This window comes from Polypterus senegalus, chromosome 10, assembly GCF_016835505.1.
Source record: "Polypterus senegalus isolate Bchr_013 chromosome 10, ASM1683550v1, whole genome shotgun sequence".
NCBI lineage: Eukaryota > Metazoa > Chordata > Cladistia > Polypteriformes > Polypteridae > Polypterus > Polypterus senegalus.
This window is the reverse complement of record NC_053163.1, coordinates 127,045,057-127,064,074: the sequence shown is the minus strand read 5'-3', so window position 1 is coordinate 127,064,074 and position 19,018 is coordinate 127,045,057. Positions and strand designations below refer to the sequence as shown.

The 19,018-nt window shown below is 41.0% G+C and overlaps 1 protein-coding gene across 1 annotated transcript in view; it reads left to right on the top strand.

Annotated features, from left to right (window-relative positions):
* The window catches only part of LOC120538237, a 44,547-nt gene extending 26,930 nt beyond the window's left edge, over positions 1–17,617 (top strand). Inside the window, exons 5-6 of the mRNA XM_039767689.1 lie at positions 14,334–14,367; positions 17,066–17,617. Of these exons, the coding sequence (XP_039623623.1) occupies positions 14,334–14,367; positions 17,066–17,229 (198 nt within the window). The 3' untranslated portion in view covers positions 17,230–17,617. The remainder of the gene's footprint in view (positions 1–14,333; positions 14,368–17,065) is intronic.
* Positions 17,618–19,018: the final 1,401 nt, after the last annotated feature.

The window sequence follows — 19,018 nt, the reverse complement described above, 5'->3', positions numbered from 1 at the left end:
AGAGAACTTAATGCTGGAGGTCACTTTTCAAAGCTGAGCATTGATTTATCTGTCCCTTGAGAGGAGTTCCTTTTTTGCATATGTAAATGTGAGATGGCAGGTCAACTATGAGTTGTTTTATTAAAAAATCTCTTTTGGTAAAATGTCCATCTATCCTTCCGTTTGTAAGCTCTGTCAAACCAGTTAAAGTCACAGTGACTTAGAATCTATCCCAGCCGTACTACACAAAAAGCAGGAACCCGCTTCAAATGGAATAGTTGCCAATCGCTGTTCTTACTCAAGCACATATACACTCATTCCTACTGTTAGCCACCAATTTAAATTCATTATTTCAACTGAAACATATTTCTACTTAATCTGTTTTGGTGCACTTTCACATTTGAGACTCACATGTATGCATCTTCAATCTCTTGAGCTCAGACTTCTCTTTCCAGGGCGTGAAGAAAGGACTGGCAGTCACAGATTTATCTGCTTTTTTAATGGTCCCCAGGCCACTAGAGGGTGCTGTGAATTAGCCTCACAGGAGTACTGGAGAAGACAGACAGATTGGCATGACTCAGTCACACTCTACAAGGACCTGAAGTTGGGAGATAGCCACTGACAAGGGCTTGACAGACCATTGGAAGGCAGGTAGGTCAGAAGTGTGGAGAGAAATAATGCTACACCCAAATTTGATTCTTAGTTTTAGTTCCATATGCCATTGGGATCAACACCACCTCCCCACAACCCTGAACTAAATATGTGACTTAGAAAATGGATTAATGGATGAAATATTTCAAATTGCACTGAAGCCAATTCACACCCAGTTTAGATGAGCATGTCCCATTACACAGAAAGTGTGATTTACAAGTGTGTAAGTGCTTGGCTCTGATATGCTGTCTCTCTTTTATTTTCTCCAGCTGCATCTTTGCTTCTCACTCCTTTCTTTGATGAACAGGACTGAGCATAAGGTCAGAAGGCACTATGCACAGTTGAGGGACTCCAATGCTACCTGACGCTTTGCTCGACATGTAAGGTACAATTCTGTCATAACTTTCACTCATATATATATATATGTGTGTGTGTATAAAGTATATTGTCACACACGTGCGAGTTGGAGGCAGTCAAAGAGCCCAAAGGCGAGTGAAATCTCGCGAGACAAGGGTTTATCACGTGGTGCTTACCTGACTCTCTTTCTATCTACAGAAAACCGGAAGACAAGTAAAACAGTCTCAAAATCACAAATCCAAAATGGCCGCGATGACGTCACTTCCGGTTTTCATCTGGTGACGTCACTTCCGGTTCCCACTCAATTACTTCAGTCTGCTCCTGGTGACGTTGGTTCCGTGGTCCCACCTCCAAACGTCACTTCCTGCCAACCACTTCCTCCCATCATCCCATCCTCTATATAAACGCCATTTTGTTACAGCATTTCATTCATTTGTGTACTGGAAAAAAGTCATATTTGGATCATTCTTTTCATTTTGTCTGGACGACAATATACGGGGATAAAACCCCAAAACTCTTTGTATTTTGAGGACTCGTTATTTATTACAATATATATATATATATATATATATATAGTGCCATTAGCCCAGACCCAGACAGACACAGGACACACAGAAGTCCCAAAACACACAATTAATTTTTATCTTCTTTTACTGTATTGTGCACAATCACCCATGGCATTATTGCTTAGTCCTTTTCCCTCTTTGTCCTTCTTCTTCTTCTTCACCACCCTCACTCCTCAACTCACAAGTTCTTACTTCTGACTCTGAATGGAGTGAGGCGACCCCTTTTATGTTGCACCCGGATGTGCTCCAGGTGCTCATTGATGACCTTTCTGCAGCACTTCCTGGTGTGGTGGAAGTGCTGCATGGGCACCTGGAAGCACTCCAGGTGTGCATGGATTTTCTTCTGGCAGCACTTCCTAGTGTGGTGGAAGTGCTGCCGTTCAAAGTTTAGGAACTTTCCAGGTGCCCCCTGGTGGTGGCCACGGGCCCCAACCGGGTTGAGCTTCCAAGCATTGTTACTGTGGCCCAGACGCCAACCCTCTCGTGTCCCGGTTAGGCAAGGGTCTCAGCCTTCCGTCCCAATATATATGTATTTATTGTGGGCCACAAGCTGGGCACCACCTCTTCAACCCAACAGAGACAAGCATGGGACACAAATTCAAGGCACATATTAATTATTTTTTTCCCTCATGGGAAACACCTTCCCCATTCCCCTCAAGTCTAGTACAGTCACAAGCACTAAACAACACTCTTCTTTCTCTCCTCCTGGAAAGTTTTGTTTTCTCCCACCCAATTCTGGCTCTCAGAATAGTGGTTGCTGGCTCCTTTTATATAGCATCTGGAAGTGCTTCAGGGGCTCCTTGACACCTTACCACTTTTACCAACTCTCCTCCTCCTCAGGAATTCTCTACTGTTGTTCTCCATGCCTCAGGAACTGACTCCTCTGGGATTTGAACCGGTAGGGTGACATCACATGAATGACTTACAGTCACCTTGCACTTACCTCTACACCATCTGTCGTGGTGTTGCTACCCCACTTAAATGTTCATTTTTTCTCCCACATATTCAGTTCCTTGCTATTTTCATTAAAACACACCATAAGGCAATGGACACATACCATTTTTAAAATTTCCAGTTCTTAAGTCCCAAAATCACAACTAATTCTGTTTAAATTTCAACACATTATACTATTTTTACCAGGATATTGAAATGTTTTTTAATGCTGACATCTTGTAGCTGCTCCTCAAATAACAATAGACAATACCTGAGAAAATATAAGTATGCACATTTAATACAGAGAAATATTTCATAATGACAAAAAAATAATACATTATGGCCAGGATTTTAACCCAATGTTTTTCTATTCAAGGCAGATATGCTAACCAATACACCACAATTTTGTTGGAAACATTGCACACCTTTCTAATTATTCTAAGTCAAACAGTGTCATCATCCTGCCTCCAAAACAGAGTAAAAGTGAGTTTTAGAACTCAGTCCACGTATGAGGCACACTTCCATTATTTCCTTACACCTCTGTCTCTTGCTCCTTGTTCAGATAATACAGTCTGATATACAGTATCAACTGAGAAACACCAGCAGACCAGGCTTACTGGTGGTGTAGCGGTTTGCATACATGCCTCTCAACCAATGCATTACAGTTCAATTTCCATTCATCACCTATACTTTTTCCTTTAATGATCAACATTTATTTCCATATACCTGTCATCACTGCTTGCCACTGCTTGTCAGCTTACATCTCTTATAGTTCATGAGTGCAAAAAGAAATGTTTTCAGACTGCCACTTTGTACCTGCTTCCCAAGTAACTTTAGGTAATGCCCGAGAAACCTTGACCCCACCCACATACAAAACAACCAATGACAGATTTAAAAAAAAAAAAAAAACCTTTGTGGACAGGATTTGACCAAGTAGTTTTTCATTTAAGGGCAGATATGCTAACCATTACACCACAAATGGGTGCAGAATTTTTGGCACAGATAAAACTTCACTTTTTCTTGACAATCACATGGTGCCCTCCATCTACTCCCAAAAAATAACGAAAGTGACTTTCACAATTTATTTTATATATATATATATATATATATATATATATATATATATATATATATATATATATATATATATATATGGTAATATTACATTATTACCTTCCATCTCAGTGTAATGCTCTTTGTTCTAATTATACAGTATAATGTACAGTACCAATCACCTGTGAAAGAGTAGCATAGTGGATTATGTGGATTATCGATCACTTCTGAGTTCGATTCCCACAGATGATCAACGACGTTTTCTTTCCTTACATTAAACATCATAAAAAAAAACCTCATCCAGATTTGTCATTCCTCCATGACACTTCTTTTTAGGTTTTCTGTGTCTCATTTGATTATGCTTTTTTTTCCAGTCAAGGCTTAATCAATTCCACACACAAAATATGTTCTCCATTACCTCATTAAAGGCTTCACCAATCAACATTTATGTGTACACTCCTGATATTCACATTGAGAAGCCACGAGAACAAATCATCACCAACACCTCTCATAGCTCAAAAAGCAATATGCTCGGATTAAACACCTGTAACGTTAAGTGTCAAGCTGCTGGAATCCATGTTGTATTACAGTACAACTTGGTAAACATTACAGCTTTATTTAATTGTCATATATTAGAAGACAATATTTCAGCACTTGATCAAGAATTAGTATTCTTAAAACCTTCTTCTATCCTCCTCCGCATGATTTTGACTTCTTCATTGATTACTTTCACAACTCCATGCTCATAAACAAACAAGTTAAAATAACATAGTGGAAAGGGAGCACAGTTGTTAATTTGGGGGCTAGGGTTCAATTGTTGCATGATATATGAATATCTGACAAACACAGTAGCTTTTAATTTTTCTTATTAAGATTTTAATAAAGTAAGATTTTCCTCTAAATTCAAAAAAGAATACAATTTCACAACGTTTTGCTCTTCTCTGCCTTTGCCTCTCATGCACTCCTCTCTCTGGTCACTTCTACAACTGTACAGTCTGTCTCCTGTTGGATGACCTCATGCTCTGCCACCATCCATACCTCATGAATGTCATCTTTAGGTAAGTCATTAATTTACAAGTGTTTCCTGAAATCAATTCTTAACCCTGCTTATCCAGAATAGAAATGCAGAGAAATTGGAGTCTATCCCAAAAAGTCTTGGGCACAAGAAACAATCCCTGGAAAGGGCACCTGCCACACACATTAAGGGACAATTTATCAGCAACAATCCAAGTAACATGCTTATCTGTGGACTGTGAGGGGACACCAGACCACCTGGAGAAAACCCACACAGGGAAACATGGACACTTCACAAAGGGTGTACACATTACGTGAATCTCACCACTGAACCGATTCCATGATCCCATTGTTACAAAAATGGCATGCTCTTTCATTATCACCACACTCCTCCACCCAATCAGCAGTCACTAAGAGTTCCTTAAGTTGGACATCTCTTGCGCCCACAGAAGTTGGCAAACAGTGATCACCAGACTAAGCATATTAAATTAACGTCATTACATTTTCTTAATGTTTGAAAAGCTAAGATTTACAATTTACAGTTAGGTCCATAAATATTTGGACAGAGACAACTTTTTTCTCATTTTGGTTCTGTACATTACCACAATGAATTTTAAATGAAACAACTCAGATGCAGTTGAAGTGCAGACTTTCAGCTTTAATTCAGTGGGTTGAACAAAAACGATTGCATAACAATGTGAGGCAACTGAAGCATTTTTTTAACACAATCCCTTCATTTCAGGGTCTCAAAAGTAATTGGACAAATTAAATAACTGGAAATAAAATGCTCATTTCGAATACTTGGTTGAAAACCCTTTGCTGGCAATGACAGCCTGAAGTCTTGAACTCATGGACATCACCAGATGCTGGGTTTCCTCCTTTTTAATGCTCTGCCAGGCCTTTACTGCAGCAGCTTTCAGTTGCTGTTTGTTTGTGGGCCTTTCTGTCCGAAGTTTAGTCTTCAACAAGTGAAATGCATGCTCAATTGGGTTAAGATCAGGTGACTGACTTGGCCATTCAGGAATTTTCCACTTCTTTGCTTTAATAAACTCCTGGGTTGCTTTGGATGTATGTCTTGGGTCATTGTCTATTCGTATCATGAATCGATTTGACTGCATTTAGCTGGATTTGAGCAGACATTATGTCTCTGAACACCTCAGAATTCATTCGGCTGCTTCTGTCCTGTGTCACATCATCAATAAACACTAGTGTCCCAGTGTCATTGGCAGCCATGCACGCCTAAGCCATCATACTGCCTCCACCGTGTTTTACAGTTGATGTAGTATGCTTTGGATAATGAGCTGTTCCTCGTCTTCTCCTTACTTTTTTCTTGCCATCATTCTAGTAGAGGTTGATCTTGGTTTCATCTGTCCAAAGAATGTTTTTCCAGAACTGTGCTGACTTTTTTAGATATTCTTTAGTAAAGACCAGTCTAGCCTTTCTATTCTTGAGGCTTATGAGTGGCTTGTACCTTGCAGTGCACCATTTGGATTTACTTTCATGAAGTCTTCGCTTTATAGTAGACATGGATATCAATACGCCTACCCCCCTGGAGAGTGTTGTTTACTTGGTTGGCTGTTGTGAAGGGGTTTCTCTTCACCATGGAAATGATTCTGCGATCATCCACCACTGTTGTCTTCCGTGGACGTCCAGGTCTTGCTGAGTTCACCAGTGCTTGCTTGCTTTCTTTCTCAGGATGTAATAAACTGTAGATTTTGCCACTTATAATATTGTAGCAATTTCTCGGATGGGTTTTTTCTGTTTTCGCAGCTTAAGGATGGCTTCTTTCACCTCCATTGACCGCATGTTGTCTGTTCACAGCAAAATCTTCTACATGCAAGCACCACACCTCAAATCAACTCCAGGCCTTTTATCAGCTTAATTGATAATGACATAATGATGGACTTGCCCACACCTGCCCATGAAATTGTCTTTGAGTCAATTGTCCAATTACTTTTGAGCCTCTAAAATGAACGGATTGTGTTAAAAAAAATGCATTAGTTCCCTCACATTATTATGCAATCTTTTTGTTCAACCCACTGAATTAAAGCTGAAAGTCTGCACTTCAACTGCATCTGAGGTGTTTCATTTAAAATTAATTGTGGTAATGTACAGAACCAAAATTGGAAAAAAGTTGTCTCTGTCCAAATATTTATGGACCTAATTGTACGTGTGAGCATGAATGAATACAGGAGGTGTACCAATGGGGATCAGCAGAAAGGAGTTTGTACTGCAGAGGCTCTGTCGGCAACGCCCGTGATGTGTGAGCCAGGGTGACAGAAGGTGTTGGTCTGCAATCGGGTGAAGAGAGACTGCTTTTTTACCTCTATTTTAACAGATTTATTTATGATGGCTTTTAATTCCATGTTTCATTGATTTTATGTATTTGGGGTTTTTTTAACACTGCACAATGGACATTTTTGGTTTTACTTTTGTTTTGGTATCAATGAGATTTGTCTTCATTTGTCAGCTCATCTTGGTCATAACTATCAACGGTGTTGGTTCAAAAGACTCCCGTGTGGGAAGAGAGAGTCTGTAGGGGACCAGCATTATCAAATGTACCATATCTAAATCTGCAGTTACTATAAGTATTTAACTGCAGAAGCCACAGTTACTTACCCATCTTCATTTCCAAATTATTACATTATGCCAGCCACAGTAAAATGCAACACATTGGCCCACACATGTTGACCTGCTTCTCTCATGTTCAAGCCATGGTTGATGACATGGTCAACTAGTGTTGCCTGCATCTCATTTGAGATACTTTGTCTCCTTCAATGAGACCTTCCTCTTGCTCTGTGTCTCTGCTCTCTCCTCTGCTCCATCAGTTGCCTCCATGGTGCTCCATTGGGTGCCACAGTAGGCTCAGAAGCTTCATCACTTGCCTTTGAATTCAGTTCACTGCTCAGGCTGAATAACAATGTGGAAACTCATTGGTTTAAACCTCCCTGACAGGTATATCAAATTCCTCCATTGTGTGGCTTTGTCCTATATACAGTTAAAATTCCGTTACAACAAACTCCCAGGGACCTAAAAAATATTTCGTTAAAACGAAAATTTTGTTGTAATGAGATTCTGTACTTGTTACTATTGTGCTTTCTTTAACTTGCGCCCAGGCATTTGCAATCATTTCAATAGCTTCTTTCGCTTTAATATTAATCTCCTCCTGCTTACAAGTTATGCTGACGAGAATTGCGATAATACACTTTCAGGGTGCGAATGGTGCCTAAATCCAATGGCTGAAGCACTGCTGTGCAATTGGGTCTGAGGAATTCAATGCAAACATTATCTAAATGTGGAAGCATGTTGTGGGCAGCACAGTTATCAATCAGGAGCAGAATCATCCTTTTCTTCTTCATATTGTGAGGTTTCTGAACTCTTTTGAGACCCCCCACTCCCCACCTAACAGGAACAACATGCTGAAGTGCGTCCCGAAGCGCGATTGCAGCATCTGTGGAAGATTGTTTGTACTTTGCCATGAATGTGACTGAGAGAATAAAACTGAAAAAACCTAACTTTTACAAGTACCATAAATTTATACCTGATCTGATACTGTTTGTTTTCAAATAATATTGCACTTATGCGACAAAGTTTTCTGATTGGTACTATTCAGGTCATAAAATGATTTCTTCAAAATGTCACATATATTTGTCTCTTTCTTTTTTTCCCGGTGCTGCGCTGACATCATGAACCAGAAGGCGTGAGCTTATTAACACTAGAATTACCAGAACCTACAAAAAAAACTCATAGATCCGTCCCACCTTAAATCGCTTTGCACCTCTCCGTCAGCGTCTTTTGTCCTGTAAATGTGTTGATAAGCAGCAAACAGCAAGCAGCCTGCTATCACATCCCCCACCCCGCACAGTTTTCTCAGCTCAAGTCTGTTTACCTGCGTGTCAGTTGCTTAGAGTTGTATAGAGTGAGAAGTCGAGCAAAATGACACCTTTTATAAATACTATACCTGTATTGTTATTTGGAACACTTGCATTTCATGTGTGTTCCGTGTCTACAACATTCTATGTAAACACATCATTGAAACAGAAATGTTTTTCATGTTTTAGTAATAATTGACAAAATGTAGACATGAAGTTTATAATGTGTAAAGCCTGAAGTCCAAATATCAAAGAAACACTTCCACAAAGGTACAACTATAACAGAACAAGTGCGCTTCTATTCAAGAATATAACTGGAGAAAAAGAACCCGTGTTAGGGTATGACATTGACACACATTTGCTGCGACCGCTTTGGTGCCGCAACAGTATCAACTGTTGACTGGTAATCAAAACTTCATGGGTTTGACCCCAGATTAGTCTGTTTTGAGAGGTGAGCTGCTCTTATTCTTACTATTTTAGAATAAAAACATTGTAACAGATTAAGATGCTTCTCGCACCCTTGTACCCTCAGACTATACGTCAGACACCAGGTAAAAATCCAATGATGATATTTATTATGATAATAAAGTGCACAAAGCACGCTCCTCTCCACAATTCACAATAACAATAAACCAATCCTCCACTCCCAGACGCTTAGCCACCCTGCCTCCCAACTCAGCTCATCGTCTGGGAGCTCCCACAGTCCTTTTATATTCCCTGACCCGGAGGTGTTCCTTCCCAACAGTCCACAAGTCCTTATTCCTTCCGGGTCAGGGTAAATAATGTTTTTCTCACCCGAAGCCGCCGCTCTTCCTATGACGAACTTCCGGGTCATAGGGCATGAAGAACTCTTCGGTCCTCCCTGCAGCTCCCTCTCGTGGCCCCCATGGCATCCAGCAGGGCGGTGCATAAAAACTACATGGTCCATAATGCCCTGCTGGTCTTCTGGGGACCTCCATGCTGCAAGGAGGGCTCCCCCTGGCGGCTTGGGGGTATTGGCCGGGGTACATGTCCGGCCATATCTTACAGTATTCCCCCCCCAGCGACGAATTATAAAGATTCGGAGCGGCCTGCCCTGAGAGGGAAGTCTTCCTCCAAGAGGACGCGTCATCCGGGCTCTGACTGCGTTGCCCCTGTCCTCGAGCAAACCTTGGGGGGATGGTGTACCTCCTGTCTCCCCGGGGACATTGGCGCCACTCGTGACCCGGTCGCCGGCAATTGTAGCACCAACGAAGTCCTCCTGGTTGGCTCTTTTCCCGAGACCTGAAACATCTCGGGAACTCGGTCAGCTCCACCCTTTCCCCCGCCAAGGAGGGTTTTCTGGCCGCCTCGCTGCTCTCCGCCTTTTTCCCACCTTGTCAGGAGACCCACGGTGTATTTCGGGATCTCCTGCTTACTTGTCGGCGACAGCTTGAGTCTCTATTAGAGAAAGAGAGCCTCTTTGCTGTTTGCATGCCCGTTGACTTTAAAGAAACCAGAGGCGGCGTCTTCAGCACCGCATCGCTCCGAGAGACAGCACTTTTCAGCTGCTCTGGTACGATCAGTGCTTCCACCGCCCCTTCTGTCATCACACCACACTCGTTTGTAGGGCTCGTAGTGACTTGGCACCCACTACTAATTAACCGTGGGCCCGCGTCACTCTGTGTCCCCTTATTCTGTACGGTACCGGTAAAACTCACCTGTACCGCCAAATCAATCATAATGGGAGACTCCTGACCAAATCGCCGTAGGAATTCATCCACCCTCCTTAAAGGCGCTTCGGCCGCTGCTCCCAGATCCCCAGTGATCTTCTTTATTGTCTCCACCACCTGTAAAAATTTGTGCACGGGCTGAAGCAACTTTTCCAGCTCGTGCACGTCCAAAAAGTTACTTAATTCACCCGGAGACATGCTCGAGCCATCATTAGCCTTACCCTCCGGGTGGGAGCCAATAAACACGGCCGCTCCTGACACGTGCTCAGACAGGTCCCGCAAGGGAGCCTGGGATTTGGAGTTCTTTTCGGACGAGGACCGGGCCGCCATCTTTGGTTGACTGCGACCTGCCTGTATTAATTTGTCGGCAGATCGACCAGCCATTTCCCGGCCCTCCTTACCTTCTTTCGGGTTGAGCAGTGCTTCGCTCACCACCCCTTTTTCCTTTGGAAAAATCAAGTCCGTCTTTTCTTGGGCGAAGCCATAAACAGCTGGACACGGAACGTCACCTTCCTGGAATCCTTCGTGGTAGGTCACGTGTCCCTTGCCAGCACCCGTAATGCGGAAGTCTTTTCGTTGTCCGTCTGCCCGCACAAAAGCGCCACACTGTCTTCGGGAGATTCTCCTGCATCCCGCAGAACTTCCGGATGATCTTTTCCGAGGTATGTGCATGGTACAAAATGAGTAATTTTAAATAGATTATCTACATTTGCAGCACATACCTCGTTGTAGGTTTCTTCGTCCGGAGTCCTCTCCCGATCCGTGTAGTCGCCCTGTTGCTCATCCCGAGTGTCGGCCATGATGAACATGGAACTTCCGCTGGTGCTGTTGCCCTGTTTTGTCTTCTTCTTCCCCATTACGGACTTGAAAATAGGGATAGTGGTGTTTTTTCCTGTGTGTGTCGACGCTGTCTTCCCGGGGTATTCTGTCCACAATAAATTTTTTTAAATACAGGTCCTCTGCCAAAATGACGGCCAGAGAATCCTGCCGGCTACGCCAATTGTAACAGATTAAGATGCTTCTCGCACCCTTGTACCCTCAGACTATACGTCAGACACCAGGTAAAAATCCAATGATGATATTTATTATGATAATAAAGTGCACAAAGCACTCTCCTCTCCACAATTCACAATAACAATAAACCAATCCTCCACTCCCAGACGCTTAGCCACCCTGCCTCCCAACTCAGCTCATCGTCTGGGAGCTCCCACAGTCCTTTTATATTCCCTGACCCGGAGGTGTTCCTTCCCAACAGTCCACAAGTCCTTATTCCTTCCGGGTCAGGGTAAATAATGTTTTTCTCACCCGAAGCCGCGCTCTTCCTATGACGAACTTCCGGGTCATAGGGCATGAAGAACTCTTCGGTCCTCCCTGCAGCTCCCTCTCGTGGCCCCCATGGCATCCAGCAGGGCGGTGCATAAAAACTACATGGTCCATAATGTCCTGCTGGTCTTCTGGGGATCTCCATGCTGCAAGGAGGGCTCCACCTGGCGGCTTGGGGGTATTGGCCGGGGTACATGTCCGGCCATATCTTACAACATACATTTGATTCCAGTCTGTAACATAAATTGTAAATTTATAATACTTGTAAAGGTTAGCTTTGTTTTTTTTTTATTCAGCTTTATTCTCTCAGACGTGTTCACGATCCCATCCACATTTGACACTACTGTTTTCACATAAAGACACGCTATAACAGAGGTGAACTCAGATGACGACGACGGTTCTACATTGGAGCAAGAATGCACGTTGCACTTTTGCCATCACTGTACTTTGTATATGTACATGGGAATCTCTGCACTCTACTTGTGACTTTACGCTATAGGAAGTAAGTAAATAAATAAAGGTAAATAGGTAAATAACATTCGATCTGACTCTTACAAAGTACAGCGACGGCAGCTTCCACCTGTAGCTATAGACTCTTCAGTACACAAGTGACTCTCCACGCTAATGTTTAGATCTGACGGTGTATTAATATTAATAATAAGAGTAGCTCACTACTCAAAATGGTAAATTTGGGAGGTAGCCAGGATTGATCTGCAGTCAGCAGTTCTTACCATATTACCGTATTATACTTGCGCCTTTTGTGAAAGTGTACTGTATATTTGATATTTGGACTTCAGGCTTCACACATTATACATTTCATGTCTACATTTTGTCATTTATTACTATACCATGAAAAACATGTGTTTACATAGATTGTTGTTGACATGGAACATGCATGAAATGTACAGTATGTATTGCAAATAATGATATATTATTTACCCCCTACAAATCCAGCATTTCACTCCAATATAAACACTGAGCACTGAGAACCTTCTTTGCCAACTGTGCTGTGGTGGTGAGTGAGGGGATGGAATAGCAGGCTGCTTGTGTTGATCAACACATTTACAAGTTGAAGTTGTTAGAGAATAAAAACCCTCAAATTTCATGTGTCCTAAAATATGTAAACTCTTTAGATCAATAGCTTGAAGTCTCTGATATCTGTCTACAAGGATTTTGCTGACTTATCCTGACAGTACTCTGCCAGGTAAGTGGGATATGAGGGGTGTCTGTCATGAACTGCCCACATCCGGTCCTGCCACAGCATTTTATTTGGATTTAGGTCAGGACTTGCATTTAGCCAATACGAAACAAAAGCCCTCTTTATCCTGCACAATTGAAACAGACAAGTTTCGAATTCACATGCAGTTTTGTGAACTGGTCCTGAGGTCCTGAACAAGGGCTGTTGGAGCCAATCCTAGCTAACATAGGATGTAAGGCAGGAACAAACCCTGGTCAGGGTGCCAGTCCATCACAGCTTAATATTAGTTTGCAGGCAATTTGGTAATTTCAAAACGCATTCGCTAAAGGGCTTTTTGGAGTTATAAAGATTTTTTTTCTTCTTCTTCCTCTGCAATATTTCCCACTTCCGTTTGGGGTCAATGAGCTAGATCAACTTTCTCCATACAGCTTGGTCCTACACCTCCTCCCCAGTCAATCCCTTTTCCACCACACTGCTGTTATACTGTATTATACCATGAAATAATTTAACATTACATTCTAGAAACAGCTGCATTCACTTCAGGGTTGCAGGAAAATGGGACGTGGAGCCTGTTCCTGCTGTTAAGGAAGGGAACAGTTTGGACTGGATGTCAGTCCTTCATGGGGTCCTCTCACCCATCCAAGTCAGCGATGTGGGGTTGGCAGCTAACCTAACATGGCTGTTTTTGGGAATGTTTAAGAAGAAGGCATACATACACCAGATGAACATGTAGATTGGACATTGACAATTCCTGAATCAAATACAGGATTACAGATCTATGAGGCACCAGCACTAACCACTGTTCTACTATCCTGAAACTTGATTATAGCCTTGTAACTTTTGAGGGTTGTGTGTAAATGGAGGCTTAACTCTCTGCTTAGTGGAATTTGAAAGTACTGTTGTGGATGGAAATTTGTGTGTAGTCTTCAGCCATGTTTCTCTCCAACCTTTGGCCACAAATCAGATGAATATTTTTAAGGCTGTGTGGTGTGCCGTACATGTTGATGTTAAGCTGTGATACCCAGTGGACAGTCAGGATCTACAGAAAGGGCTGCCGTAAAGCTGAATCTACAGACACAGATGGCCAGTCTTGTCTTTCATCAATGGCTGACTGGTCACATATCAGTTCCTCCTCAAAGTTTCCATTCTGTTAGTCACACTTCTGCTTCAAGGTTGTTGTTTCTGCACTCCTCACTGCATTTCATTGTTTTTTTATTTATTTATTTTTTTAGATTATTGTGTTTGGAAAGATACAGCAGGACTAACAAGCATATCTCCTCCAAATCTGGCCCAAAGCCTGCCCACTTGTTCTTCAACATTTATTTCATTTAACAGTTTTACAGCATTTCACTGTTGTCTCCCAGCATAGTATACCCCCCTAACCTGAAAATGACAATTTAAGACAGATTAACTCAAAAACAAACTCAAGAGACTTAATGTGAAATCAAGGCAGAAAGATAAAGTGGTAAAATCCTCTACTGGAGCCTTTGGTATGTCAGCAGGAGACATTGCAAGAAGGATAGAATAAAGTGTGGAACTGACCTCTGTGGCCAAATGCCAGTCAACACCATGCACTCTGATGCCTTCCAGGGTGACGAGTCTCCGCTGAATGACAAGGGCTGATGAAAGTGTTCAAAAATGAACACTCAGCACTTCTGGATTTTTGTGCAGCGGTGGACATGAGTTGGACACTGTGGTATTTGGCAAAGGCACCAAACTCATCATTTCAGGTAAGACGCCAGTTTTGTTCCTTAAAAATGTTTTGCTCAATTTCATAGGACTTTTTGTTCCATTAGGATTTATATTTATGTGAAAAAGTAAGTTTAAACTGAAATAAAGTATGTGAGCACAACCATGTGAAGAATAATATGATTTTCTATATTTTCTATTCACAATTTGCTTAATTAAGCAAGGGGCAAAATTCTCTCAACATAAACTCAGTTTCCGACTGCCATTGAATGGAGTAATTAGCAAAAAACTCAAAAGATTGTATTATCTGCCACTTCATGAAACCTGGGTCAGACGTATTTTAAATAAGCTCTTTAAAAATGTTTAGAAATTCATTAACTAATTGGAGAGGCTATCGTTTATTAGCCATTTCAAAAAAACTGCATTAAAAATGACATGTAGCACATTCCAAATTAATGAGAACTGTGTAGAAAAAATATTTAGAACTACAGATGAAAGAATATTTGATGTAGTTTAACATCATTCAATATACGCAAACAACAGGAAATGTGATATTTACATTTTAAATTGAAGACCCCTAAATAACTTTTGAATTTAAGTTTTAAATTATACATTTTTTAACTTTAAAAATACTGAGTGGTAAATTATAGACAGAAGCCCTATACAGGTTATTATGTTTTGTGTAAATTATAAAGTTTTTTTATGACATATAATTGTGAAATACAGGGTTAAATAAAACTGAAAATATTTATAATGTTAAAAAAGTATGACTAAAACTGGTAAGATGTATCATATCTAAATCAATCCCTTTACAATCGAATGGTTGTGTAGGATAATATTTTCTTGAATTATTTGCTTTTGCTCCGTGATCCTGCTCAGCATAAGCAGGTTTGAAAATGGAGGGATGGATGGATATTTGCTTTTGTATTATATTTTACAATACTTTTGGCAAATTCCATTTTGTTGATTTAATTTGAAATTAGGACCCAAAATGGAGCTAGATTCTAATCATTCGTTTTAAATTGCAATATAAAAAATTACATTACTTAACTGCTTTTCTGCACACATAAGGAAGGAGTACACTATTGGGATCCACTGTGAAGCGATTTTTGTCTTTCACGATTATCCAGCCATTTATTTTTTTATCATTTTGTTCTGGTTGAGACTTGCGTTCATTACAATTCATTATTGTGTTATATTTCTCTCAACTCACATCTTTTAGAATGAGCTAAATCTAATTATTGGGTCATGGAGCCTAAGTGAACCCAACAGTGTCAGACAGGAAACCAATTAAATTATATTACAAAATAATATAACTTTCTGAATCCAATTTAATCCATTTATAATTAGTGATGAGCTGTGGTAGTCTACATCTACAAAGAAAATTAGGTGAAAGCTTTTATCACACTGAAAAGAAAAGAAGGGCAAGATACAATGTTCAGTTGAATAGCCAGGAGTCCAAATGCGGTATCCTTTACTTTCTTTTCTTTACAGTGTGGGAACAGCCTTTAGTTTTTTTAAATCCAGTTATTGAATTATGGAGTAGGGGCATATCCAGAAATATTATATTATATTATATTATATTATATTATATTATATTATATTATATTATATTATATTATATTATTAGTGAGGTGGGCTGGCACCCTGTCCAGGGTTTCTTCCTGCCTTGCACCCTGTGTTGGCTGGGTTTGGCTCCAGCAGACCCCCGTGACCCTCTAGTTAGGGTATAGAGGGTTGGATAATGGATGGATGGATTATATAGTGTGAGTCACTTTAGGTGACATAAATAAAGGGTCCAACAGCTTTAAACCCAGCATGGAGTTTGCATTATCTCTCCATGTACACTTCTCAGGTCATTTATTTACACTAAATTGTCCTCCTGTGAGGTGCTGTGGGTGGCACCACCCTTCTGATTCATGGACATGGGTTCAGTCCCCAGCTTGGTCCCTGTGGTCTGCATGAGGTTTATTCAGATAGTCCTACCACATCCCAATACCAGGTATATTATATTAACTGAAGACACTAAAATGGCCAAGTCTATGTGTGTGAGTGAATGTCCCCAGTAACCAACTTGCCTTCCATCTAGAGTTTTTTCCTTCCTTCAGCCATTGTAATACTGGGGTCCTCAATGCTGCTGCAATGGTGGTAGGTTTCTTTTTTCCATTGATTTCCTCAGTCAATACCAATGCTTGCTCTATTGGGTCATCATTTAATTTGACTGTCATCTTAGTTCCTTGTCATTGCAGCCCTAAATGTAATAAACGGGTTTCGAAAACTGATGGCAAAGCACTGAGATGATGAGTAAGATACAACCTCAAAATATCAAGAGGTGATCAGATACTTCTATAGTAATGGCTGTGTTAAGGGAGCATGCTGGTTAATGCAGCTACACATTTGTGGGGTGTTTGCATGTTCTTACTGTGTCCATATATGTTTTTTCCTGGTACCCCATTTTCCCTCCTCCTGCTAAAAGCTCATTCTTGACCATAAAGTGTGACTGAATGTGAGGTTTTGCACTACCTGGCACCCCATTCACTTCAATTGTTCTTTCCTTCTGTCTAATGTTGCCATAATAGGAGGAAACTGGGGATTTAAATAGGTAAAGTGAATTTATACATTATGTTGTTACATTTAACTATCAGACTGCTCTCAGAAATGCACGCATGGGCATATACAATTAGAAATACGTCCAGTGCCCTGTGCTTTAACAATATGTGTTTTGTTGTTCTTTTCCAGATGCCAACCTGCTGCCACCATCAGTCACCATCATCCCTCAGGTACCTGAAAATCTTGCAGACAGTGATACAGTAACCTTAGTCTGTATAGCCAATAAGCTGTCAGTCTCCCTCGCTGACATCAAGTGGACATCAGATGGCGCAGAAGTGACCAGCAACGTGTAAACCAGTGACCCTGTGCAAGACCCGGACAAGACCTACAGCATTAGCAGCTACCTGAGCCTCACAGGCAGAGAGTGGAAGGCAGACAAAGTGTACGTCTGCACGGCGTCACAGGGCACGTTGAGCTCCACGGCGTCCCAGCAGGTCCAGTATTCCAAGTGCAGTAAATAGCTCTGTCTGGACATCTGAGGCCAACCAGATTAAACAAAAAAGCGTCTCACTGTTTGAAATGATTTCTTATCAATAGTTTTAGTAGGCCTGAAGTATCATGTATGTAGTGTTAATGCTGCAAATTCAGTGATGTATTGAAACATTTAAAAACTGTCCAGTGATTAAAGTAAATTATTCAACTGTCTGTTTGTAGCAATAGTGAAATAATTAAAGCAAATGCAAAGTGTTTCTCTTTGTAGACTGTTGTTTGTCCCAAATGGAGTGAGGGTCTCTGAACTGACTTGTATGACTAGAAAATGGATGGACTGATTGGTGGGTGGGAAGTTTAGAATAGAAGTTGGGTTGGATGCATGGGTTTGGCCAGATTGGATGGGGAAGTCTTCATCATCTGAAGCACTGGAAACACTTCCCAAAATGTTGGTATTGAAATGTTGATCATGAGCCCTGGCAGACTGTCTCAAATGAGCCCCTATTTGTTTGCTATATGGTGTAAAAGAGACCACAACTAAAGAGCTCTAATAAAACACAAGCTTGTATCTCTCCTTAGTCGTGGACCACAAAAGCTGTTAAACATCTGACATTATCAGGATCCACATGAAGTGAGTCACAAGTCTGAACCATAAGGCCAGTCCACTGCAACATTACGGCAGACGGTAGTAGTAATGTAATAATGTCACATGTACAGAGTACAGTATCAGCATTATGGTAGTCCTGAAGCTTGACCATTGAATATGTTCACATGCACAAATTTATTTCTCTTCCACTTAAAAAATAACTTGTAAAATTGAGCAGTTACCATCCCTGGAACTTGGCGTAGCACTTATCTTTTTCTAAATTCATTCATTCATTTTCTGTAACTTCCTAATAAATTTAAGAGGGTGTTCGGCTGGTCAGATCCTATCCTAGCAGCACACAACACAAGGAAGGAGCCAACCTTGGATGGGCTGCCACAGCATTGAAGGGTCTGCTGACACGCACAAGTCTATACTCAGATTAAAAGATAATGAAGTGTGTCGGAGAGATAAAATTTATGTAGACAGGGAAATAGCTTGGTCATCGCAGTAACAATGTAATGGCAGCACTGAGGGGTCAGAGAATGTGTCACAAAAAAGAGGCGTCCCATTTTCCAATTTACCAAGCAGATTTATTTAAGCTTACCATTGAATTTGTTACTTTGATTGTTTGTTAGTTGTCAAGAGGCTTTGTAGAAACAACTGCTTCATGTACATACATTACTTGAGGAAGAAGAAATTCTGAGGCAAGAGCCCTTATTTAAGATGAATTCACTGTCATTTTTGGATGTTTGCATGACTTTCTCAATTTATGACATGAAGCATCATCCTGCTTGTAAGGTTCATTGACAGAAATGTTCAAGTTTGAATCTGATCAACAGCAACACTCGGACAATGCTTCTCTACTTGCGTATGACTAAAATGATGATGGATGAGTTAGTGTGCCTATTGAACTACAGAAAACAGATTATCCATGTCCCCTTTACTGGGTGATGTGTTTATACTGGGATTAGGGTTTAACTAAAGTAAGAGTAACACCATGATGAACCACCTTGGTATCTGATATGAATAATGGGCGTGCTGCTCAGTCTGTCTACAATGGCCTGGAA